This window comes from Fundulus heteroclitus, chromosome 12 (assembly GCF_011125445.2).
Source record: "Fundulus heteroclitus isolate FHET01 chromosome 12, MU-UCD_Fhet_4.1, whole genome shotgun sequence".
NCBI lineage: Eukaryota > Metazoa > Chordata > Actinopteri > Cyprinodontiformes > Fundulidae > Fundulus > Fundulus heteroclitus.
The window spans coordinates 2,801,702-2,826,883 of NC_046372.1; the positions used below are offsets into that span (position 1 = coordinate 2,801,702).

Below are 25,182 nucleotides of genomic sequence, written 5' to 3' on the forward strand. Positions count from 1 at the left end.
CAAAAAAATAAATAAATAAAATAAAATAAAATAAATAAATGAACAGAAATCAAAGATTCATTGTTGAACATATCATTACATGTATTTTTATATATATTTTTGTGAGTGTGTGTTGATTTTGCATCACGGCGTTTCATATAAACTTAGAGACACATATTTCTTAATGAATTTCAGTTCTTATATTGCTGTCTTAATTTTCAACACCGAAGACATTATCTCATGATTATTTGAAATTTCTTCCACCAGTTTCAGATTACATAATTTGCTGTGACACAAAACTCTATGAGTTTCCTAGCATACTCAAATTCTTCATATATTATTATTAGTCTGAGACAGGAAAGGTGTAATGGGCCATTAAATAAAAATTCAATTGTATAACAGGAGGAAATGCTCAGTTCCCCCTTTCCTAGAGAAAATCTGCCACTGACACTAAAAGGGAACTAGACCAAATTTGCGCATTTTGGATGTATTTGGACAAATATCATGCAGCAACCTATCATGCCTTAGATTTTTGTTTCAATTTGTGTTGTGCATAAAACTGTTTATTACGAACCAATATTAATTATAGGGCGCTTAATCTCCCCAAATGAACGAAGGCTGACATTGCTTCACGGTTGCGTTGGGATTTTGTTTGAAGACGGAAATAAAACAAGTGGGAGGAGAGACGGAGGCCATCGCAGCTCCTACTACGCCTGGAACGGGTAAGGTGCTTGTGGACATTTTCCTTCTGAACTTGCTGCGTGGCGAGCTTCGCTGTAACCCCAGAAGGTAGGGGAACTGGTAGCTTGAGGTTTGCATTAGGCTGATAGATTAAGAGCTTAACTATCCCGGGAAAGGCTTCCTTAAGCCTCGACTCAGAAGGTCACGTCTGAGCCGCTAGCTGACACTGACAGCAGCAGCAGCAGCAGGCTAGCCTTTAGCTCCGGCTTCATTCATCCCGTCCAACTACCGCAAACATGCAGGAATGGGCCAGCCAGCTCTGCGTGAGTAAAAGGACGAGCAGATGCGTTGGTTTTCTGGCGTGTACGGTAGTAATTAGCCAACTCCACGCCGCCATAAACCGACTGAATTGGCGTGTTTGTTTCTGTCAGCGCTCGAGCTCGCCGTGCCGACGTCACCTTAGCCTGATGCTAGCCAGTTAGCTAACGTTTTATACTACTCCGTGGCTCCGCTAAAGTCGTCAAAAGTCGGCTCGTGTGGCTCCTTTTTTTTATTTTTTCGCCGCTGATCTGTGGTCGTGTTGAAAACGGGGTAGATCGGCGTTTCTTCGCGGCAGCAGACGCGGTAATCGTGTGTAAAAGCGGCTCAGATGAGCGGCTAGCTGCGGCTGCCCCGTCGGTTAACGATCGGTGGGAGCTAGCAGCGACCTGTCGGATGTTGACAGCCACCTGCGGAACAAAGCCAAGGTTTTACCTTGTTTGAGTGTTTGTGTGTGGAGTGGATCTATGAAAGTAAAGTTTCAAGGCATAACACGCATTCATTTCATTTTTCTGGGGTGTTAAATACGTGGAGGCATTTGATTGGAGGAGTGTTTAGCAGTTTTCTGGCTTAAAAAGTAGGATCGTGGCTTTAATTGTGTACAAAAAAACAGATTCAACAAATGCATCAGACGCTGCTTGAGTTAGCTGATTTATTTTATTTATTTTTTGCTGTAATGTTACCGAACTAGAGACATTTATATCTAAAGGATACAGTAGACCCAGCAAGACGGCCCCATGATTTCCATCAACACGTCAACAAAGGCTGAAAACACTGACAAGATGTCTTAATTTAAGCACTAAAAGTGCAATTAACTGATTTCATGGTGGGGAGGAAAGGTGTTGAAGCGTTATGTCTTGTTGTGTCTGTGTGTTTATAAAATGTGTGAACATCCTGAGCCGGTGTCTGTCTCAACAAAACATTCATTATGGCAACACACAACGACAATAAAGATGCTTGAAAAGAGCATTTACCGAACCGGCGTCTCAGAAAACACAACATAACTAAGACAATTAGGGTTTGTTTTTTCAGCACATTCAAAGCAGCTGATTACCAAAAATGTTATACAACATATCATTCATAAAAGAATCATCACAGCTGAATGTAGAGTAAATAATATAATGTCAAAATAACAGTTCTATAAACAAAAGATGATGGAAAGGGCTCCTTGGTTGTTGTTACACACTGGGGATTTAAGGGGAGGTTTAAAGAGTTAACACGTCGTTTCGGCAGGACGTTCGGCAGCACTTCATGCTTCCTTCTGCTGACAAGCTGTATGGAGATGCTGGTTAAATTAAAATTTTCTAGATGTACTTGTAGGAGGCTGATTACAGGTGAACTCTTATCTATCTAGACTCCTACAACCTTGTGTGCTCGTCCTGATCCCTTAGATCTGACTTTGTTGTATCTGCGAATATCGTACCGTAATCCAAACAAATCGATACGACATCATATGGTGACGAAGCTGGTGATTTACAGCCCTGTGTGTTATGTCTGCTGTTTTTTGTGTTTTAATCATTTGCTTCTGATTTTAGGGAGGTAGAATCTGCTTCAGTAAGTGCAGATGAATGACAAATAAACAAAAACCTGGATTCATATTCCTGAGAAATGTTATTTCAGTGATGTAACCCCTGCCTAGGTTACACATGTATGAACAAACCGGTCTTTTACTTACGACAAGCCAGAGACTTCTCAATAAATGACTCTTCCGTTGTGTTTCAGGGAAAGGTTTTTAATGTCCGGACACATTTACTTGTAAAAATATGCGATTCCTTGTTGTATTGGAAAACCTGGCCCGTGTTTTTATGTAGACAGATGCTTGACGAAGAGGAAGGGCTCATCCTCACTCCATCCTGAACACTGTGAGTGTTACGGATGGAGAAAAGCCACCGTTGGCCTCGTTTGTGCTGATCTAAGACGTTTTCTCTCCAAAAGACGATTGTCGGGATCTGGTTTCTCAGCAAAAATCTTTTGTTTTCTGTTCCCAATCTGCTGCTATCTGTTCAGGAAAACAGAGGAAATCCTTTTATTTCCCTGTTGCTTGCACTTCTAGTATATCCTGCTGCTCTTGCGATACTAGCCGTCTTTTTCATCCTCTGCTTTTTTATGTTTTGGTTTGCAGGAGAACCGACAGTTTGGATCCAAGATGACGGACTCCAAATACTTCACCACTACCAAGAAAGGTCTGACGTCTTACTATATGTTGATAGATAGTTGACTATATTTACTATAAATATTAAAAAAAATGGTTTTCGTGAAGCGTTATTCTGGATTTGTTTTGTATTAAAGTCAAAAGGGCGTGTTAATACTCTAATAAGCTTAAAAAACAGTTTGTAATGAACTGACTGTATACATTTTTATCAGCATGAAACTATCATGGAAGCTGGTCTTCTACCTTTTCATAAATAAAGAAAAGGATTTGTCTGTTGGGTGTATTGAACTCTGCCGGTAAAGTTGCAGGTTGTTAACGACTTTACTCTCCTCACCTGATTACCCCCCCCCCATCCCAAGATTTATATCCATCTTTGGTAGTCCATAAAATCCACCAGTGTTTGTTTATTTACTAAACATTGCTAAGGATTAAATATAAGGTCATAATTGGCCTTTATGGACATGTTCATAGATTAACTTGTTTTATGTAAAGACTCAAATGAAGCAAACTTTGTTGTCCTTGCAAAAAGTTCCCATAACGACTTGAAAGTTTCACTCAGTATAGCGGCTGACTGATTTAGATTTAACTGACACGACTTAAAGTAAAGCCGATTTATAATAAATCAGATAGAAAGAAGATCCTCAGATCTTGCTGTTTCGTGTGGCGCAAATACATCTTTACCCAGTGCTGCTTACTGACAGGCAGGGATTTTTTCAGCCCTTGAATTTCCTGTTGTCAAAGATTATTTGCTCAGGTTCCTATTATTCAACACTCCTCATGCCCCATTGAGCATGGCGCCCTGCAGCGCGGCACGTCTTTGTATATTTATGGGATTCATTTGTTTGCAACCAGTCCAGGTCTGATGCAAAGATTCAGCAAAAAATCCCACTTTTTATTTTCTTTGCTTAAGATTCCAGTTAATTGAGATAAAAGTAAAAAGAGGGCGTCTCTTCTTGAAACCGGCCTCTTTTCTGGGCCTTGGTGTGACAGTTTCTGGAAAATGTTAAAACCATCATGGCATTAACAAACTATTTGAAAGAAAAAAAAGATACATGGTCTTATTGCTTTTATTTAAAACAATAAATCAACAATGCTGCTCTTCAGAGAGCCGATATTAGGTGGTTGATTAGTTGGTCTAAATCAGATAACGGCTCAGTAATAGACGTCACACTCACAGTTTGCCTACTGGAGTTTTAAAACAGCTTTACTATAATAACAGGGATCTGCGGAGTGTTTCTTTTGATTTCTATGACTGACAAATGAGTCTCTTTTTTTATTTTTATTTTTATTTTTTTGTAAGCAAAGGACAATGGAATTCACCTCCCTTCACCCAGCTGACCTATAGTAAATACGACCAGATTGGTAGAGGTCTAGCGCTTATCCCAGCGGACAAAAAGTCCATCCACTCAGACATTTTGTTGCAGCATCTCATTTAAAAGTGTGGCTTTAAAAACGGCGCCGCCCCGATAATGGCGATAAGTGGTTTTCACACCTGTAAATAGGGGAGGGGCGTGTAGTAGCCTTCTTTCAGCCAGCTGACTGGCCGTGAGCAGCAGCAGGTGTGTCTTATAGCCATAAGAACCTCTGGCCTCCCTGGCACTTTGATCTGGAGTCTCTTAATAGACACTTTGAACCACAGCGGCGGCATGTTGGAAATGTAAAACCTTTTCTTCCTCTCCTCTCTGGTGTGCGCAGGGGAGATTTTTGAGCTCAAGGCGGAGCTGAACAGCGACAAGAAGGAGAAGAAGAAGGAGGCGGTCAAAAAGGTCATCGCCTCAATGACGGTGGGGAAGGACGTCAGGTGAGCCGCTAGAAACGACGTCAGAGCCGCACACACGGCGCGTCGACGCTGCCGGACCTGTAACGGGTGCTTCGTCCCGCAGTGCTCTGTTTCCAGACGTGGTGAACTGCATGCAGACCGACAACCTGGAGCTGAAAAAGCTGGTCTACCTCTACCTGATGAACTACGCCAAAAGTCAACCCGACATGGCCATCATGGCTGTCAACACCTTTGTGAAGGTAACGCTCAGCCTGTCGTTGCTGCTTAGGGCTGTGCTCATGCTCTGTCGCAGCGCGTCTCTGCTGCAGGTTTGTGTGTTTTTGTGAAGTGGCGTTTGCGTGGAATCAGGAAAATGAAAGGGGAGGTGCATAGTTTTTATGAGTTTGTTTCTTGGTAACGTGATTGTGCTGTTGTTTACTATGGCGGGTTACTTTGGCGCAGGTCATAATTACTGTGGGGAGGACATTTTCCGTAACGTCAACTTGTTTATACGTATTTTATGGGAAGACCTCCTTGAAGGTCTTTGTGCTCTTGGGATTGTTTGCTGTCGTCTGATGTAGGGCTGAACGATTTTGGAAAATAATCTAATTGCGATTTTTTTTTTTTCTTAATATTGCGATCCCCCCCCCCCCCCCCCCCAGTTTAATTTTTCATGTCTTTTTAAACGTATACAAACAACAAATCAATTTGTTTCCTCGCCGTGTGGATTAGTTGCTAAAAGACCCACAGCATCTAAACTCAGAGCAGAAATGATTGTGTTCTGCCTACGATATATTTCAACCAAAATTGCAATTTTGACTTTTCTCTGCATTAACCACAAGCAACAAAATTGGCCTCTAAATAAAGATATTTGTAAACAAGGACTATTTAAAACAAGAACTTTTAATGTTTCTATTAATCAGAATATTATTCAAGAGAACAGCTTTTAGTTGATTTGGACATCAATCCTTGTTGAACATAAAGTGCAACCAACAAACCAGTCTATGTATTAAACTGATTGACCTGTATTTAATGCTATGTATGATTATATAAACTCTAAAACAATTAATACAATTAGATTATCTCACTGCTGCAACTGTCACCTAATGGATGTGTCTAATTCCCTAATTGTTACATAGCCAAAAATTGCACACTCTGCGACTTGGAAATTGCGTTTTTTTTAAATCGCGATTATATTGAAAATACGATTAATTGTTCAGCCCTAGTCTGATGGCCATCAACAGTTTTTCATCTAGCATGTTGCCTTTTCACCCTGTCTCCTAATTTAAAAGCACCATACCTTCACTTCGTACCACCTTATATCAGAAAAAAGAAAGGAATCTGATCACTTTTCTGATTAATGGGTTAAAGAAATGAATGTTTCCTTAACCCAGGACTGTGAAGACCCCAACCCTCTCATCCGAGCCCTCGCCGTCCGGACCATGGGCTGCATTCGCGTGGACAAGATCACAGAGTATCTCTGCGAGCCTCTGAGAAAATGTCTGAAGGACGAGGACCCCTATGTGAGGAAGACGGCCGCGGTGTGCGTGGCAAAGCTGCACGACATCAACGCCCAGTTGGTGGAGGACCAAGGCTTCTTGGACACCCTCAAAGATCTCATTTCAGACTCCAACCCCATGGTAGGTCTCTAGTCTTTCGGGACTATTGAATAACATTTCCTGCTGATGCCTTGGTTAGAAAGACCAAAAAAATTCTCTGATGAAAGTCTTCTCAGATGCAGAGCTGCCACTCATCTTAATGGAGTTACCGTTTTTTTTTTTTTTTTGTGTCCCAAAACTGATACTGCTGCACATTTTAGGTCAGCGTTAACCTGAGCCCTTGTCTTCCTCCTCAGGTCGTAGCGAATGCAGTGGCAGCACTGTCTGAAATCGCCGAGTCACATCCCAACAGCAATCTGCTGGACCTGAACCCTCAGACCATCAACAAGCTGCTGACAGCTCTTAACGAATGCACGGAGTGGGGGCAGATATTTATTCTCGACTGTCTGGCTAATTACACACCTCGGGATGATCGGGAGTCCCAAAGGTAAGATTTATTTTATTTATTTTTTCATAAAGCCTACCGTCTCCTAACGCCTCAGCTGAACTTCTCTCTCGCTGTCACCGACCTCCGCCAGCATCTGTGAGCGCGTCACCCCGCGGCTCTCGCATGCCAACTCGGCCGTGGTGTTGTCTGCGGTTAAAGTTTTGATGAAGTTCATGGAGATGCTCCCCAAAGACCTGGACTATTACGGCACTCTGCTGAAGAAGCTCGCCCCGCCTCTGGTCACGCTGCTCTCTGCTGAGCCTGAGCTGCAGTATGTTGCACTCAGAAACATCAACCTGATTGTGCAGAGAAGGTACGGCTACACAAACGCTGCTTTTTTGCACTTTTATATGTTTTTGATTCGACAAAGCTTAGCAAATTGTTTTTTTTTTTTGTTTGTTTTGCTTTTGTTTGGTACGTTTTTAGTTGTAAAATAAAAGTATTTATTGTGCTTTTTTTAGACCAGAAATCCTGAAACATGAAATGAAGGTTTTCTTTGTGAAGTACAACGACCCGATCTATGTCAAACTGGAGAAACTGGACATAATGATTCGCCTTGCGTCTCAGGCCAACATTGCCCAGGTAACAATCAACCTATCCAAGATAAAGTGTGTCACTATTCTCCAGATGTACAAGTTTCCTCTTTCCTTTCCAGATTTTTTTATTATTATTATTATTAAGCAAAAAGAAAAAAAAAAGATAAAGGTGGATCCTTTATCCGAGATAAAGAATCCACCTTTAAGCACAAAAAAAAAAGGTGGTAAATAAAAAAATCTTGAAAGAAAAGGGGAAACTTGTACATCTGGAGAATAGTGACACACTTTGATGTATTTTTAAATGTTTATTTTTTAATGAAAATCCAAAATTCAGTGTCTCAGTTAAGCAAGATATTACACAACACCAATAAAACATTTTATTTAATGCAGAAATGTCCCTTTATGGCCTATGCAGGCAAGAGGATGATGGAAAGTCGTCACTGACACCCTCCCCAAGTAGAGTAGATTACAAAAGGTCCCCTAAAGAAGCTGACTGTCCTCAGAGTGCTGTGTCTAAACATATGAATAGAAAACTGTGTGGCAGGAAAGTAGGAAAAGGCACGAAAAAAACCAGCCTTGAGATTATTGGAAAGCTAAGCCAGGGGGAAGATTCACAAGTTTTTGAATGTAGGAAGAATCTTATCTGGCTGAATGAGAAGGAGGCCCGGACTTTAGTGGTGTCAGTGGTCCAAGCTGTTGTTTTCAGGTTAAAAGTAATTTTACATGTAGAAATTGTCTGGAGGAAGAGACACAGAACACAGTTTCTGATGCGCGAGGGTTTCCATAGTTGGTGATTCTGGGAGCCATGTCCTCTGCAGGTGTTGGTCCACTGTGCTTTATAAAGTCCACGGCTGGGGCAGCGATTTACCAGCAACATTTAGAGGACTTATTTGTTTGTCCTTTTGCCAAAAGGCTTTACAGATACACTGATCTCATTTCCCAGCAGGACTTTGCTCAAATGACCAATACCCGCTATAATGGCAGCGATGTCCACGCTTATGGAGTAGTTTATGTAAAAGGAGCCCAACCAAGCATTGTGTACAGTACATGGACACACTTCTCAGTTGGTCGACATTTCTGAATTAAAAATATTCATTGGTGTTATGTAACGTTCACATTTTCTCTACAATTCCTAATTATAGTCTTATTGGGTTGTATTAGGTCATAATTATGAAATTGACAGATATAAACACTTAAATTTGTGTTTTTTTTTTAAGAATCAATACACAAATTAGTTTCCGCTTTTAAAACACAATACTGAAATAGTATAATTCTGATTCGTTGAGGTGGACCTGTAACTCTTCATCTCACAATAAGTATAAAAAAAAGCAGAGTTCCTGCTAGTGACATGGCTGTTTTTGTCCCTAGGTGCTGGCTGAGCTGAAGGAGTATGCCACTGAGGTGGATGTGGACTTTGTGCGTAAAGCGGTCAGGGCCATCGGCCGCTGTGCCATCAAAGTGGAGGTTAGTGCAAATCAGAGGACCGTCGTCTGGTATTTGTTTATCAAATACTCTCACACCCTGATGTTGTTCCACCCGCAGCGACGCGCTTTTTTTATAAGGATGCAAATGATGATTGACCACTTGTAAGGCACAGTTTTATACACAAGGTGGCTCTGTTACAGGAAACAATCTGATTTTAGTTTATTGGGTTTTCTATGTAAGATGTGTAGAAAAAAGCTTTACTGCATAATATTTTCCTCATTTTACCAGGAACACATTCTTGTCTGATTGCGTTTATGTTTTGAATCAAGTCAAATGTGAATTGCTTCGTTTCATAGTAGTCTCAAATGAAATGTCTAACCTTTTTTTGTTTTGTAAATGATCTGGTTTTGTGTAATTTTAAATATAAAAATGCTGTTATTTTAAATGTCTCTTGGGCTTTTTATTCCCCTTCTCCCATTTATTAGCAATCAGCAGAGCGCTGCGTCAGCACGTTGCTGGATCTCATCCAGACCAAGGTCAATTATGTGGTGCAGGAGGCCATAGTCGTCATCAAGGACATCTTCCGCAAGTACCCCAACAAGTACGTTTCCTCCTACGCACCAGTGCTGCCCTTTGTTCTTCCTCTGGGCATTTGTCTGAACTCTAGTGTGAAATTTGTATGTAGTTTTATTTTGTGAGCAGTTTGTTGGTGGCGGCAGAGTTTGCCACAAGGCTGCTTATTTTGCTGAAGAATCTAGTTGATATTTAAACATGTAAGCAACCCTTTTAGTTATTTAAATGAACTCTTAAAGCGTGCCATCAATGTTTTTTCTAAATTTTTCCATTTAATTAGACTTTCGAATTTTGCAAATTTAGCTACTTATATTCTATTATAATCATTTAATACTAAGTTTTAAGGTTGAGAGAGCTTTAATTTTGCTTCCAGTATTAACTATATTATTATTATTATTATTAGTAGTAGTAGTAGTAGTAGTAGTAGTAGTAGTCACAAAAGATTTAATGACTTTTTTAAATTTATTCATTTATTTTTTTGTAAAACTGAGCCAATTCAGATTTTTCTGTTTAGAGATATATTGCCAATATGACAGCTCTGCTACAAATCTGCTGCCGTCCTGTTGTGAGCAGTCAGTCATTATTTTGCAGCTGAGAGAGTGTCATGCTGTGGCTGTGCGAGTGACGGCAGTCGCCATAAAACTGTTTTGTTAATACTTTGTCAAGCGGTTTGTGCAGTTGGCATTATACAATGTTAACAATCACTGTGTGTATTGTCTAGATAATATAGATTGTTACCTTTTACTTTGAGATTTCCACAAAAAGCTCTCCACATGTCCAAATCCAGCTTGTTTCATGACCAGCATGGGTTGAAAGCTCAAAAGGAAAATAAAATTAGTCAATTCAATGTTATTTATGTAGCGCCAAATCACAACACGTCATCTCAAGGCACTTTACAAAGTCAAATTCAATCAAATCATACAGACAGATTGGTCAAAATGTTTCCTCTCTAAGGGGAAACCCGTCAGATTGCATCGATTCTTGACGAGCAGCATTCTCTTCTCATAAAAGAGCGTAGAGCTACAGGGAGAGTCGTCTGCATTGTCCATGGCTTTGCAGCAATCCCTCATACTGAGCAAGCATGAAGCGACAGTGGAGAGGAAAACTCCCCTTTAACAGGGAGGAAAACCTGCAGCAGAACCAGGCTCAGTGTGAACGGTCATCTGCCTCTACAGACTGGGGGTTAGAGAAGTCAAAGTAGAGACACAACAAGCACAGAAGCACACATTGAAGTAAGATAAGATAGTCTTTATTGATCTCACAATGGAGAAATTTACTCGTCACATCGGCTCAACAAGGTGTCTGCCTCACGGACCAAAACTGGGAGTTTGTTCCACAGGAGAGGAACCTGATAACTAAACGATCTGCTTCCTGTTCTATTTTTAGATAAGAAATAACAAAACAACTTTACTGGACTCTATTTAGCTTTCGTGCCAGCAGCTAAAGCCCAACTTTTTTTTTTTTTTTTTATAAAACCTCACTCATAGTAGCCCTCAGTAGCAACTTCCACACTGAAGTGTTGAGCTACACACAACACTAGCACCTAATGAGGTTGCAGACTTGCAGGTTGTAGTCCGTGGCTTCTCACCAGTAAGAGTGAACCATTTCTTTTATCTCCCTTTTAAAAAAAAAAGTCAACATACAAAATATTTCTTTAAACTACATTTTATACCATAAAAGGAAAAAAAAAAATTTATTTGTGTTTTTATAAAAGAAAAATCGAATAGAAAGCTTGTGTCTGATAAATGTCAGGATTAGACTTTGAGGATGTAAGGGCCTCCTTGGATACTTGCTGCGATTCCACATGGTCAAAGGTCGGGCTAATTTGGCTGTGGATTGGCTTCATGTGCCAGACAGGAAGCTCGCCCACGCAGTGGTACACCATCGCCCCGCAGTAGTGAGCCTTGAATGGAGCAGCTTTGCAAAGCCTACCAGCTCGGCATGGTTCACCTTTGAGCCAAAATGAGTCACCAGCCAGTCAAAGTTTGCTCTTTCCCATTAATTAAACATTTGTGCCTCAGCGTAGCTTGTAGTAAACCCATTATGTAAATGGAAGTATTAATTGCTGTGAATTTTTATGTAGATCAGAAGAACCCGAAGCACTTCAGAGGGAATTATGGCTGCACATCTTGAATAAAAGCCCTGAATCCCTAGCCTAAATGCTTGTTGATACATTTACATTTGTCAGGTTTATAGAGAGCAGCGCTCCAAAGTACAGCTTGATGCCTTTTTCTGTGAATCAGGTAGTAGGTTGGTACGTGGTTTTAAAACCCACACCTTCAGTGGTGTACCCTTACATCAACTAATAACCTTTAATTTTCTACCACTTTATTTTGGTATAAAGTTAATGGTTGAGTTTAAAGTGGATTGGAGTCATTTGTATTTTTTTAATGCATTTATCTTCTCCCTTTTTTTCCCCCACTGCTGATTTTTCTTCCATTTTTTATTGAGCATTTATTGAAAGTAAGCTAATTTTGTGTGACTCTCTGCAGGTATGAGAGCGTGATCGCCACTCTGTGTGAGAATCTCGATTCCTTGGACGAACCAGAGGCGCGCGCCGCCATGATCTGGATTGTGGGAGAGTACGCCGAGCGCATCGACAACGCCGACGAGCTGCTCGAAAGCTTCTTGGAGGGCTTCCATGACGAGAGCACTCAGGTGGGTTTAGTAAGCTGCCAGGAAATAATTAACGTAGCTTTATTTTTGCTGCTGCGAAACCCACGCAAAGTAGGAGGCATTTATGATCGAACTGCTTAATAAGAGATTTTAATTATTAAATTAAATTGCCCCTGGAGAATAATTATAAACTTAGCAGTCGTTCTTTAACAGGCAATGTTTTAAATCAAAAGCACTTCTTTGGATCACATTTTGGGCCTCAAACAAACGTCGATAAAAAGCCAGTCCTTTCACGGCTCTGTCACGGTTCCCTGCGGGATACACTGAGCATTGTGTGGTTTTTCAGTTCCTTAATTCATGAAAGGAACGGGTCATAGTGGGAGGCATAGAGCTGTAAAAGGTGCCTCTGCCTCAGTAAGGGAAGGATTTCCATGTTATATTGACTTTTATTTCTCCCAACAGCAGTGAATCATAAAATGCATAATTGTTGTTTTGTCGAATTTATGTAAATCCATATAAAAGAACTTAAGGGTTGAAATCTTGTTTGTTTTTGTCTGTGGATGTTGCAGTTCAGAAATTTTTTTTATTTTTTTTGTGTGTGAAATCTTATGAAGATGCTTTTATGTATCTTAGGAAAGCATTTCAAAATGTGGAAATGAGCCGCTGTAAGTTCCTGCATGTGCTCCCTGTGACCATTTTAGGTGCAGCTGCAGCTTCTGACTGCAATAGTCAAGTTGTTCCTGAAGAAACCCACAGAGACCCAGGAGTTGGTGCAGCAGGTCCTTAGCCTGGCCACACAGGTGAGCAGAAAACGGCCATAAGAGATTATCTTGTGCCTTTAGCCGTTTCTACGCGTGCGTGTCCTGTTTAACTCTGCGTCAGCATTTGTGGGACTCTAACAGAATCATTAACTTTCAACAAAAATGCCTAACAAGATCAATTATCAAGATAAAATTATCAATTATCAAGATAATTGCTTGTATTAAAACCAGAAAAGCAGCATAGCTTTGTTTGCTGCTACTAATATTTTATTATTAGTTATAATAATAATAATAATAATAATAATAATAATAATAATAATAATAATAATAATAATAATAATGTTTTCTATAACATTTATTTATTTTAATGTTGATGCACTTTGCAACAACTGCCTGCTAAATGGGATGATGTGTGTAAATGTAAATTTTATTTACTTAGATTTTTTTTTAAACCTTGGAATAATCATAATCTGCAGCTATTTAGATAGAAAAAAATCACTGTGATGCTAACCCTTTAAATTGGTGTATTAATTTGATATATATCCACTTTTACAGCTGAGATATCATGACCCTTTATTCAGATGATAGATCTGAGTCTTCAGCTTCCATTAATATTTTACCCAGTTATTCTGACATATTCTTTTACTTTATCCATCCATCCATCCATCCATCCATCCATCCATCCATCCATCCATCCATCCATCCATTTTCTAATACGCTTATCCCTGTTGGGGTTGTGAGGGGTTGCTGGTGCCTATCTCCAGCGTTCACTGGGCGAGAGGCGGGGTACCCCCTTGACAGGTCCCCAGTCTATTGTCTTAAATATGTCAGTATAGTTGTGTTTTTAAAAATTAGGGGAACAAGAAAATCATATATTTCTAGCTTGGACCTAACATGAAAGGAGACGAGTTTGAGAATCTAGTGGCTGCATCCAGTATGTCGCCAGTTCTGCTTCTCGTTCTATCGGCACCTCTTACTCTTGTTGTATTTTATAGAGAATTCAGTTTATTTAATATAGAGCATCAATGCAGCTATAATATGTTTTCTAACATGATAAAATACAAGAAGAAGCTCATTGTATTTCAGTTCTGTCTCCCTGATGACAGAAATGAAAAACAGCTTCTGTAAGGTTAATAGATTAACTGCATGATTTATCTGTTATTTGGCTGCTGGCCATTATGCTGAGACTCACACAGCTTTGATAACGTTGAATCAAAGATCTTAGTCCCGTATCAGGAATACACCAAGATAGTATTTATTGAACACACCGTATAAATGTTTGTGGTCATTCCCCCACGCCTGTCTGCAGGATTCTGATAACCCAGACCTCAGGGACCGAGGCTACATCTACTGGCGTCTGCTCTCCACGGACCCTGTGGCTGCCAAGGAGGTGGTTCTGGCTGAGAAGCCGCTGATCTCCGAGGAGACGGATCTGATTGAGCCGACTTTGCTGGAGGAGCTGATCTGCCACATCGGTACCCTGGCCTCTGTGTACCACAAGCCTCCCAGCGCCTTTGTGGAGGGCAGCCGCGGCGTTCAGCACAAGAGGCTCCCTGGCAGTGCTGGATCGTGAGTCCCACACCGGATCCTTTTTAGTTATTTTTGGAACAGGGCAACTAAACAAGTTTTCCTAAATGGACATAGATGTTGTTGTTTTTTTACCTTGGGTTTCATCTGAATCTACTGAGTAGCTCCATTGTTAAGTCTCTCTTTTTTATTTTTCCTGTAATAAAGAGCCATTGCAGGTGATACATTTCCATACACGAGCATGAATATCACTATTTTGGGCCTTTTTAATGATACATTAAATAATTCTTATTGAAGCATGGAGTCATCCAGGCTCTGGAGGACCCGGATTGGGAACTCCTGATGTAAACGAAGCATCAAATCAGATTTTAATCCTAGAGCACGGCCTAGCTCCTCAGTTGAGGGGAAGGTGAAGAATTTGGAGGTAGTACTCCGTGTTCATTATTTCTTCCACTTGCGATGTAATGCAAAGTAGTGAAACAGCCTGATAGCATGGTGCCGTTACCACCATGCTGGATAATCATTACAATGTTCTCACGTCTAAAAAGAAAATCTTTCTTTATGCATTGTGTCTCTCACCGTTCTCTGGAAACCGGTCACTTTTAATGACCATTTCTGATTGTAAAATCCAGCTGCAGCTTCTGTATGTTAGAAGCTTGTTTGTTGCTGCGGAAAACAAGCGGTCAAGGTTTCACTCCACGAGGGACATTTATTCATTATTAGTGTGGGTGTAGGTATATATTTAAGCCTGTGTTTCTAGTTTTGACCCTGTGAGGACTAATTACAACCCTTAGTGGTCATTTGACAATTTTGTTTGTCATTTAATTTCACCCTGGGCAAAAAAAAAAAAGTTAAAAAGTGTCCTTTTAAGGCCCATAAATAGTGACATCCATCTCCACGCTGAGTGCATATTTACCTTTTACTGGAACCATGTATGAACAGCTCAGTGACAAACTAGGATTTCAGGGATCAAGAAAGCGCCACGGTTGTTCAGTTTACCTTCATATCAATTAATAAAGTGATTTAATTTCAGCCATTTTGAACCTGCTTCATCTCTTTCCAGCGGAGAGAGCGTTGAGAGCCCAGACACCGGCTCTGCAGCAGGAGCTTCTGATGCGCCACCCGCTGTCATCCCGTCCCAGGGAGACCTCCTGGGAGACCTCCTCAATCTTGATCTGACACCCCCTGCCACTACCGGACCCCCACCACCAGCCACATCTGGCCTGCAGCTGGGTGCCATGGACCTGCTTGGAGGAGGACTGGACAGCCTGGTATGTTCCAGCAGATCATTGGCGGAGAGAACCGGTCCGGTTCTAAAACACAGTTTAGTTTGTTTATTAGCCTTAATGTCACTGGGACTAAATGATGGAACGTTTCTTTCTTTTCTTGCTTTTTATCTTTTTTAAGTTTGTTCTTCTTTCTTTGTTCACTGCTGCTCCTGCAGATGGGGGATGAGTCTGAGCCGGTAACTACATAGAGAGAGGGCACGATATTTATAAAATAGATTTAAAAAAAAAAAAAGAAGAAATCTTAAAGAGCCCATACCATGCTTATGGTGAGAACTTCTTCAGGGGGCTTCAGAAGCACCAGACCTCGCTTCGCTGTTGCACTCTTTTGTCACTTTGATAGAAACGGCACTTGAAAGCCAGCCTGCTAGTCAGCCAGCCCACTGAACGCAGCGCCAGAGTGGGTTGTTGTTGTAACAATTAGCCGAGTGGAGTTGTAGTCCTCTACAAGCTGTGTGCACTCAGGGAATACTAACAAGATGGTGAACTGTTTAGTATGTACCCCGCCTCGGAGAAAGCACTTTCTATTTATCTTTCGTTATATACTCACCTTTTCTTGCTTAGTTTTTTATGCACATGAATCTAAAGGAGTGGAAAAAGAAGTTGTCTACAGATTATATCTTAAAGAACAACTAAGATTTCATGAAGTGGGCTCTGTGAATTTCCACTGAGGCTTGAAGCTTAAATGGAGATTAGTCGGTGAAAAATAAAAAAATTGGAATCATTGATAATCTTTTCCTGCTCGACCGATGAGGAAAAACACGACCTGGATTCTTCGTGTCGCCTGCATGGCTCTCAAAGCGGGTAATTTGGTGGATCTGATCAAACTGGGTTAATTTTACGTCAGACCGACGGGTCAGCGCGGCATTTTGCTTTGATTTATTTAATGCCTACAGATGAGCTCCAGCAAGGTTAAAGATCAAGTTAAGCTGCGTTTATTCAAGTGCGTCTGAGTCTAATCACTTTGCTTTGATGTTGACGGCAAATTCTCCGAAGCAGAGGAGTTAATCACACATTCACAGTCACATTCAGCTCCAAATGATCATAAAATGTATTCTTAAATTAAGTAGCATTTTTTTCACTGCTTTATGCTGGCTGTGAAATAAATTTCCATCTTTTATGTTGTTAGATAAGCTTCATGCTGTATTGAATCTTTGATCAAAAATGATTCATAATTGTGCCTGTTATCGATCAGCTCTAACAAACAGGTACTTGGATTTAATTCAGTTTAATATTGTGATCACTTAACATCCCAAAGAAATGAGCTAATCAGCTTTGCCCAGACTGTCCATACCCTGCTGAGGAAGGTCAGCTTTTACTGGAAAATAAGAGCATTAAATTAACTTCCCTTTACTTTATTGATTTCAGCTTAAATTATTTTTTACATTTACAAAAGAGTATAAGGAAAAAGAAAAAGAAAAATCGGGGGGTGTGGGGAGCATAATATGGGCTCTTTAACCCCTACTTGACTAGTTTCTGTGCACCTGTCCTGTCATTTTCATTCATTCATCGTCTCATTTGACTTGTACAGTTAGCTTGACGTTAAATCCCATCTCTCATCTCATCTTTGGGCTCTGCGATGTGTTTCGTCTTTCAACCAGCCGCCCATTCCCCTGCGGACGGACACCCCTCAGTCACCTCAGGTCCTGCATCAGTCCCCATCGCCCCCAGATTACAGCCCCACCGAGGTCGGTCCAGCTGGACCCTGCCGGACCAGTAAAGGCCGGCAGCAGCCTAGATAGTCCCGCGTCGTTACTACCGTCTCCTCTCAGTAGCATCCCCAGCAATAGCTCCTTCCTGTTTGCACTTGATGTTGCACTGTTTGTCTGTCCCCCTCCATGAAGGTGGGATTTTTTTTTTTTTTTATTGAGCCCCGTTTTGGTATTCTGTGAGCAAGCTAGCTCTGCTTTGTTGCTCATCGGAGTGGCTCTGAAGGTTTTTTTAATAGTGATGCACGATATTAAAAATGTCAACCAATATCGATAACCGATATTTTTCTGCTTTTCATGGCCGATACCGATTCCGATACCGATTTCATATTCAATATAGTTTTTGCATAATCTGCAGCTGGTGCAATGTAAAACTAATTATTTAGCAGCTGTGGCTTATTTATAACAGCAACCAAAAGGTTTTGGCTCTTCAAATGTTTTTTTTTATTTATTTTTTTATACCATCACACAAAAAAGTTGCAATTTGCTTTTAATAACAAAAGACACAAATCAATTTAGAATACAAAGAGCTTCCCTTAAAAATTACTGAACAAATCTATGGCTTAACTGCAAAGGCATTTGTGAAGTCAAAAAATAACCACAGCAAAGGTCAAAGAAAAAAGTGAAACTTCTTAAAAAATGTTCAGAAGGCTGTCAGCAAAGGTATTTCTGGAGTCAAGTCAAATTATATTCGAACATGAAATTATCTGTACTAACATATGTATATAAAAATTCAAAAAATTTAATAAAGTCAATAAAAGTGCATTGTCAAAAATGAGGTGCCACGATGACGATTTTTCAGGTGAGGTATTAAGTTTGTTGTGTTAAAACCCAAATCCTTCTTTCCTCCTCTCGAAATTCTTGCTGAACAGGTTTTGCAAACTGCAATGCTGTTGTCATCTTCTAATACCCACTTTGTTTATTTATAGTCAGGCAATAATGGAGCCAAGCTTGGGTCCTGATTGTAAGGAACGCAAAATCCACAGGTCTTGTCCACTGAGCTATATAATACACTGGAGTGCTAATCACCGTCTTTTTGAATGAGTCGCTGTGGAGGCACCAGCCGCCATATTGGTACTCCCTATTTCCCCCCAGTAACTAGGGAATATGTGCGCTACAGCATCGAATAACGAGGATTTTCTCATGTTCAGGGAGGGCTTAAGACTTTTAAAATGTCAAATGCCATATACTTTTATGTTATGTTCTAAAACTATCAAGTACTGAGAAAGTCATGTGCTGAAATATTTTGCATTATATTCATTTAAATATATATGTTTAACATTTATAAATATATAAATAACAATATACAAAAACATATATTTACATATGTGTATACATATATATATACATATATACATATACGCATACTTATATATATATATATATATATATATATATATATATATATATATATATATATATATATATATATATATATATATATATATATATATATTTAATATGAATAACATGTAAAATATTTCAGCACCTAATTTCCTAGTAGTTGATAGTGTTAGTACATCCACTGACTGTAGAATTACCTGTGAAACGTTTTCACACAGCCAGAAAACTGCTTGTTGTTTCAACCAAATCCTATGGGATTCTGTGAGAGTAGGGAGTAGCAAGATGGCGGCCAGTGACTTCAGTTTTTCGGCAAAATCAGCACTCCAGTGTATTATATAGCTCAGTGGTCTTGTCCCACTCTGGGGCTACTCTGCCTGAATAAAATTCCACCACATTTAATTAATTTATCGGCTACTGTTATCGGGATTTTATATCGGCCCGATAAGTAAATTCTTCCACCATATCGGCCGATATTTTATCGGTCCAATATATATCGTGCATCCCTAGTTTTTATTCATTTTTGTCTTTACACCAGCACACCGAGAAGCATTTGAATGAAACCTGTCGGAGTTATTTATCCGGAGTACGGGCAAAGCTTACAAGGAGTTGCTGCTGTCACCTTATTCTTGTTTTTTATCACTATGCCTTGCAAATTCACCTTTATGTCAAAATACAACCACCGGCTTAAGCCTATTTTATTGTGATATGATAGAGCAACACAGAGTAGTTAATAATTGTGAAATGGAAGGAGTTCGGTACATGGTTTTAACTTTTTCATTTTTTTTAATAAAGTCTGAACAATGGAGCGCTTTTCGCTCATCCCCTCCGAGTCAAGCCTTTGTAGAACCATGCTTTGCTGCAGTCGCAGCTTCACGCAGCAAAGCGTTTGGTTTTAAAAGTCTTGCTACAGATTCTCAACTTGGGACAATTCTGTCAATTTCTTCAATCTTTGTTAAAACAGATGGAAATCCATGTAATTTTTCTTCTACTTCACTTATGACTACTTTGTGACTAGTTCACGTAAAATCCCAATAAAATGCAGAATATTTTTGCAGGGTCGTTACCCTGCAGCTGGCTGTAGTCGCACACAAACACTTTCTAGCTCCTTGCACTCCTCCTTCACCCTCTCTAAACCTTTTAGCGTGTTATCTAGTGTTTTAATCTACAATGTATAGTCTGTAACATCCCTGTTTGTGCTTCCCTCTCATGCTCAGCTCGGGGGAGACCTTGGAGGAAGTTCGGCTGTAAGTCCTTCTTGTTAGAGGCCTGTTGGGCTTTAATGGTCTAAAGCAGGGTAACACTAATGGTGCCGTATGCTGTGCCACCCACAGATGGGAGCCGGTTTCGGTGCTCCTCCTCCTGCTGCTGCGGCAGCCCCGTTCAGCGCCCCCGTCAGCGGCGGCCTGGATGACTTGTTCGATCTTGGAGGTGGAGTCGGTATGCCCATGGGAGCGTACAGCCCACCAAAAACAGTAAGTTGGTACGCTAGGAATAAACTGAAACGGCGCCGTATTTTATGGATTTCTGACGAATCGTCCCTTTGCTCACAGGTTTGGCTGCCAGCCATGAAGGGCAAGGGGCTCGAAATATCCGGCACCTTTGCCCGCCGTGCCGGTGTCATCCAAATGGAGATGACTCTCACCAATAAAGCAATGAGTGTCATGACTGACTTCGCCATCCAGTTCAACAGGAACAGGTTGGGTCAAATTTCATCTCCTTACTTCTTTAAATTTCCGTCCCGAGGTGAATATTCACAATTGTTTACATATACATTTGCAATGCCGTACTTTAACTGTAATATGCAATTACCTTCCACTGCACTTTAATTTAAATAGCTTCTGTCCAAACTTTTTTATTCTTTTCATAGTAATAGCTACCTGTATATCATGCTCACAATTCTGCCTATAGTAATAGCCACCTGTACATATATTCGTAGTACATGTAAACTCTGTTATAATAACAATCATCTGTATATTATGCTTTTGTACATATCTGTAAAACTCTATTTATAGTAATATCCACCTGTATGCTATATTTGGTACATATCCAGCTGTAAATCTAGTTCACAATACTAGTTATCTATATATTATACTCATAGGATAAATCTATCAGTAAAATTATGTCTATAATATTACATGTCTCCATATTTATTCAGTAATAATCCATGTCCTGTACTTATGGAACCATTGTTTATCCTGCACTTGCTGCTATTGCGCTTCTGGTTAGACCTAAACTGCATTTTGTTGCCTTGTACCTGTACCTGTGTAATGACAATAAAGTTGAATCTAATCTAATCTAATGTTGTGAAATTTCTAAACCCCCTCTTTTTTTTTTTTTTTCTTCCCGCTCTGCAGTTTTGGTCTGGCTCCAGCTGGTCCTCTCCAGGTCCTGACCCCCCTCAGCCCCAACCAGAGCATCGAAGTGGCCCTCCCACTCAGCACCGTTGGACCTGTTATGAAGATGGATCCGCTCAACAACCTGCAGGTAACGCCTTCGCTACATGCGTTATCTCCGTTTCACCTCACTGGGTTGGTTTTCATTCAGCCCATCAATTCAGACTGGTGACTGAACGCTGCTGCGTCTTCTTTAACTTTGCTGAGACCAGTCGGTGTGATCCGCTGACGGCGCAAACACAGTCCCAATGTTATACCTTTTATAGTTCTGTTAGTGTCCTGAATATGTCTGAGAGGCTGTCCTGAGAATCACCATTGCCTCCCCCGCTGTTACTCACCCATGCTGTTAAAGTCCCATTTTTGAGAATAAAACAAAGTTTAAACTTGAATCATCCACCAAAAGCTACCGTGAAAGGTCTTGAATAAAAAAGAGCGATGGTCTGGTTTTGATCTCTGTGGTTCCCCATGATTGGGTGGACTATTGCTGCGTACAGCTGGGAAGGGAAGATAAGGCTGTCAAAGGGGAGGATAGAGGTGGGGATGATCATTTATGGTCTCGCATGTCTCCTTTTTTATTTCTCCTGGCCTGAGCAGCTTTTCTAACCATTTTCTTTTTTTTACTGTCTCTCCTCTATGAATAGCATTGATTGGACCTGCTGTCTCTATTTTACCAAATCTGACTTAAATGGCAAGTTTCAGCGTCTTTTTATTTGTTGTATTTAGAATATTCCTCACTAGATTTGTATGAGCCGTTGGTTTTAGCTTCCTTCTGTACAGCAGCTGTTAAATCTCTTTCCATTCTTAAAACGTTTCTGTAATCTGCCTGAAGTCTTGCTTTCTTACGCCGTCTTGTAGCCTGAATGAATCACAGACGTGTCTCGATGTGTCGTAGTTTCCGACCGATCGATTTGATCACTGGGAGCAGCCCATCAACCTGAAAATCAGCTGAGTCTGGTCTCCAGCCCCTTCCTCAGTGCATTGTCTTTTAGGGATTAATAATTCACAAGTTGGACTAAAGCTTAAGTTTGATTGCTGGAATGTTCACAGCTTTTGTTTACATAATGTATAATTTAGGTATTTAATGTTTCCTAAACTAATAAAACTTAAGATTATAATTGGGGACCATTTACATAAAAAAAACAAAAACAAAAGGAAAGCTGGATTTAAAACACTTCCTGCTCAGCAACATCAGACAATGTATTTTCCTTTTTTGCAGAAAGTGACTCATTTCCTTCCTCTGTTGTATTTATTTATTTTTTATTTGAAATAAAATTCATACATCATGATACCGTTCACTTTAACTTCTGTATTTTGAATCTTGGTGCCGTTTGTGGTGTGGTCCTTGTTGTATAGTAACAAAGTCGTACAGCAGCGGTGTTTTCACAGGTCTGCCTAGAAAGTCAATCAGACAACTGCAGCTGATCCAGAACACTGCAAAAACGGACCTAAAAATAAGTATAATGTTCTTAAAATTTGTGTTTTTGTCCTAGATTTGAGCAGGTAAATAAGATTATCTGCCAATGGCGTAAGTATTTTGACCCCTAAAATAAGATAATCAGACACCCTGCACTTGAAATAAGATGATGGAGATGAGTTGTTCCTATTTTAAGTGCAAAAATCTTATTCCATTGGCAGATAATCTTATTTACCTGCTCAAATCAAGGACAGATACACTAATTTTAAGAAAATTTTACTAATTTTTAGATCCGTTTTTGCAGTGAACGCTGCTGCCTGCGTCCTCACTAAGACTAAGAAAGTAGAGCACATCACCCCAGTTCTAAAGTCCTTACACTGGCTCCCTGTATCTCAGAGAATAGACTTTAAAATCCTTATGTTAGTCTATAAAACCCTGAATGGCTTAGCACCTAAATACATCACAGACTTGTTATCAGTGTATAAACCCTCCAGACCACTAAGGTCTTCTGGCTCCAGCCTACTCTGCATACCTAGAACCAGAACTAAACACAGAGAAGCAGCATTTAGTTCTTCTGCTCCACTTAACTGGAACAAACTCCCAGGAGGCTGTAAAAGTGCTGAAACCCAGAGTTCCTTTGAATCAAAGTTAAAAAACATTTTGTTTAGAGTTGCCTTTAAATGTTAATGTAGAAGTTAATGGTCCTACTTGTCTTGGATCTTGACCTGCTGCTACTATTCCACTGCAATGTCTCCGTAATGGTTTTTTCTTTCCGCTGTAATGTTTTCTTTGTCACGTACAGCACTTTGAATCGTCTTGTTCCTGAAAAGTGCTTTAGAAATAAACTTGCCTTGCCTTGTATAAACTGCAGGGTGGTATGCGCGTCACGGAGACCCGGCAGAGTCTTTAAATGAGTCTTGGATGCCAACGTTATTACACCAATGTTTCTAATAGAGCTCCATTTCAGAAACGTTTAGAGTGAAGCTTTGCGTTGTTTATTTTCCTGCATCTTCCCCAGGAATAAGATGCTGTATTGAATTATTCACGAGTCCTTCCTCTAGCTGAGCTGCACCTCTTCATAAAGCTGACTGATGAGGATATCATTGCCTGCTACTGGTTTCTGCGGATGCTTCCTTTATTCCGCCTTTGTTTCTCTGTTTCACTCTCTTGTAGTTAAACCTTCAGGGCCTTCGAGTGTCTCAGGCGTTTAGGAAAAATAAATTCCTTCTTAATTAAGTGCCTTCGTGGCTTGTCAGGTGAAATATTTTGATTCTTTGCAGATGTTTTCATTTTTTTATTCTATTTTTAAGCATATCTGCTCTTCTTCTTTTGCTGTTTTTGTCTCTTTATTTTTATCCCCTTTTTGTTGCGTTCTCAAAATGCCATTAATAGATCAATAACTTTTGATATATTTAGACTATTGATGTCATATTTCAAAGAGCCGGCTGTAACTGTGATACAAACAGAGACCAGCGATAAACCCCTACATGTATATCAGGGATTATATCTAAAATAACTGATTAATTGACTTATGTTTAGTCTATTTTACATCTAAAAATGTTGTGTATGTTGAAGGAATTAAAGAAGCCAAACAAAGGGGGAATAATTCAGCACTGTTTCACGCTCAGCTGTCGGTTTAAAGCTAATTGTAGAATTTGTGAACTCTTGATACTAAAGGTTTTTGTTTTTTTGAAAGTTTTTATTCATCCCTCTGCAGCAGCATCTAGATAAAACTCAGGTGGGTTGAAGCTCTTTTCAGAACCCTGTTTTGAAGAAATAAAAGAACCTAGAGCTAAATAAAGCTTTAACTAATAATGCTCTTATTTACAAGGAACGGAGCGATGCACTTTCTTTCGTCTGCTATTTTCCAGTGAGAGATAGGAGAGCCATTAGATCCTAAATACAAGATCATAAAATAATAGAATAAAATAGAAATGACCTTTTCTTGTCCCGTATTGGGGAAATTCACGCTGAGAACAGAACACGGTTAAAGCTGTTTGGGGCGAGAGCTCATTAAGCCGTTTGGATTTGGAGAGGGACGTCACTCAGTTTCCTCTGTCTGGACTCAGACGAGCGAATACTTTAGCCAGCATGGTGCATCATGAGGATAAAAATCTGTCTTTCACTAGTAATTTAACTCAAAACTCACACAAACCTCTTCAGCATGTTATGAACTAATAACATCTCATAATAACGTTCCCTCTTGGATCACATTGGCTCTTTTTTTTTTTTCCCCTCAATGGCTGGCACTGAAAACAAATGGCCAGTTATCACGTCATCATGTGTTTTTGATTTATTTTTGTTTCGATGTCCAGATGGGATCTAAATGATCGGTGAACAAAAAAAAAACAAGCGTTGATTCGTTTTGAAATAGCCGGTAATTGTTCTGAAGAGATTGTGTGACGTCAGCTCCAGAAACCCAGCAAGGGGAAGAAAAAAAAAAAGTCCTGAATTCTTAAAACCTACTCACTTTTTTTATTTTTTATATATATAGAGTATTTTATTTTTGGATTTTTTTAAGAACAAAGTTAGTTATTAACTGACCAGATGAAATTAAAATCAGAAGATGGGTAGATATCCCTTGATGTCGCAGATAAAACATATTTACAGTAACATGACGTCTCACGTTTTATATGCCGTCTTTTAAAGCTCTGAGAAAGGAA

The 25,182-nt window shown here is 39.9% G+C and overlaps 1 protein-coding gene across 6 annotated transcripts in view; it reads left to right on the forward strand.

Moving 5' to 3' along the window:
- Window positions 1-588: 588 nt before the first annotated feature.
- Window positions 589-25,182, forward strand: part of ap1b1 (adaptor related protein complex 1 subunit beta 1) — a 40,514-nt gene continuing 15,920 nt past the window's right edge. Inside the window, exons 1-20 of one of the 6 annotated variants that reach the window (XM_036143695.1) lie at window positions 589-701; window positions 3,101-3,161; window positions 4,826-4,931; window positions 5,014-5,149; window positions 6,284-6,529; window positions 6,745-6,935; window positions 7,027-7,248; window positions 7,397-7,517; window positions 8,840-8,935; window positions 9,382-9,497; window positions 11,962-12,127; window positions 12,787-12,885; window positions 14,156-14,415; window positions 15,437-15,644; window positions 15,818-15,838; window positions 17,261-17,347; window positions 19,927-19,956; window positions 20,044-20,184; window positions 20,263-20,408; window positions 21,067-21,196. In XM_036143695.1, the coding sequence (XP_035999588.1) occupies window positions 3,125-3,161; window positions 4,826-4,931; window positions 5,014-5,149; window positions 6,284-6,529; window positions 6,745-6,935; window positions 7,027-7,248; window positions 7,397-7,517; window positions 8,840-8,935; window positions 9,382-9,497; window positions 11,962-12,127; window positions 12,787-12,885; window positions 14,156-14,415; window positions 15,437-15,644; window positions 15,818-15,838; window positions 17,261-17,347; window positions 19,927-19,956; window positions 20,044-20,184; window positions 20,263-20,408; window positions 21,067-21,196 (2,559 nt within the window). In that variant the 5' untranslated portion in view covers window positions 589-701; window positions 3,101-3,124. Of the gene's footprint in view, window positions 769-867; window positions 984-3,100; window positions 3,162-4,825; window positions 4,932-5,013; window positions 5,150-6,283; window positions 6,530-6,744; window positions 6,936-7,026; window positions 7,249-7,396; window positions 7,518-8,839; window positions 8,936-9,381; window positions 9,498-11,961; window positions 12,128-12,786; window positions 12,886-14,155; window positions 14,416-15,436; window positions 15,645-15,817; window positions 15,839-17,260; window positions 17,348-19,926; window positions 19,957-20,043; window positions 20,185-20,262; window positions 20,409-21,066; window positions 21,197-25,182 lie in introns of those variants that run through there. The other 5 variants (XM_036143696.1, XM_036143697.1, XM_036143694.1 and 2 more) reach the window with 5 other exon arrangements.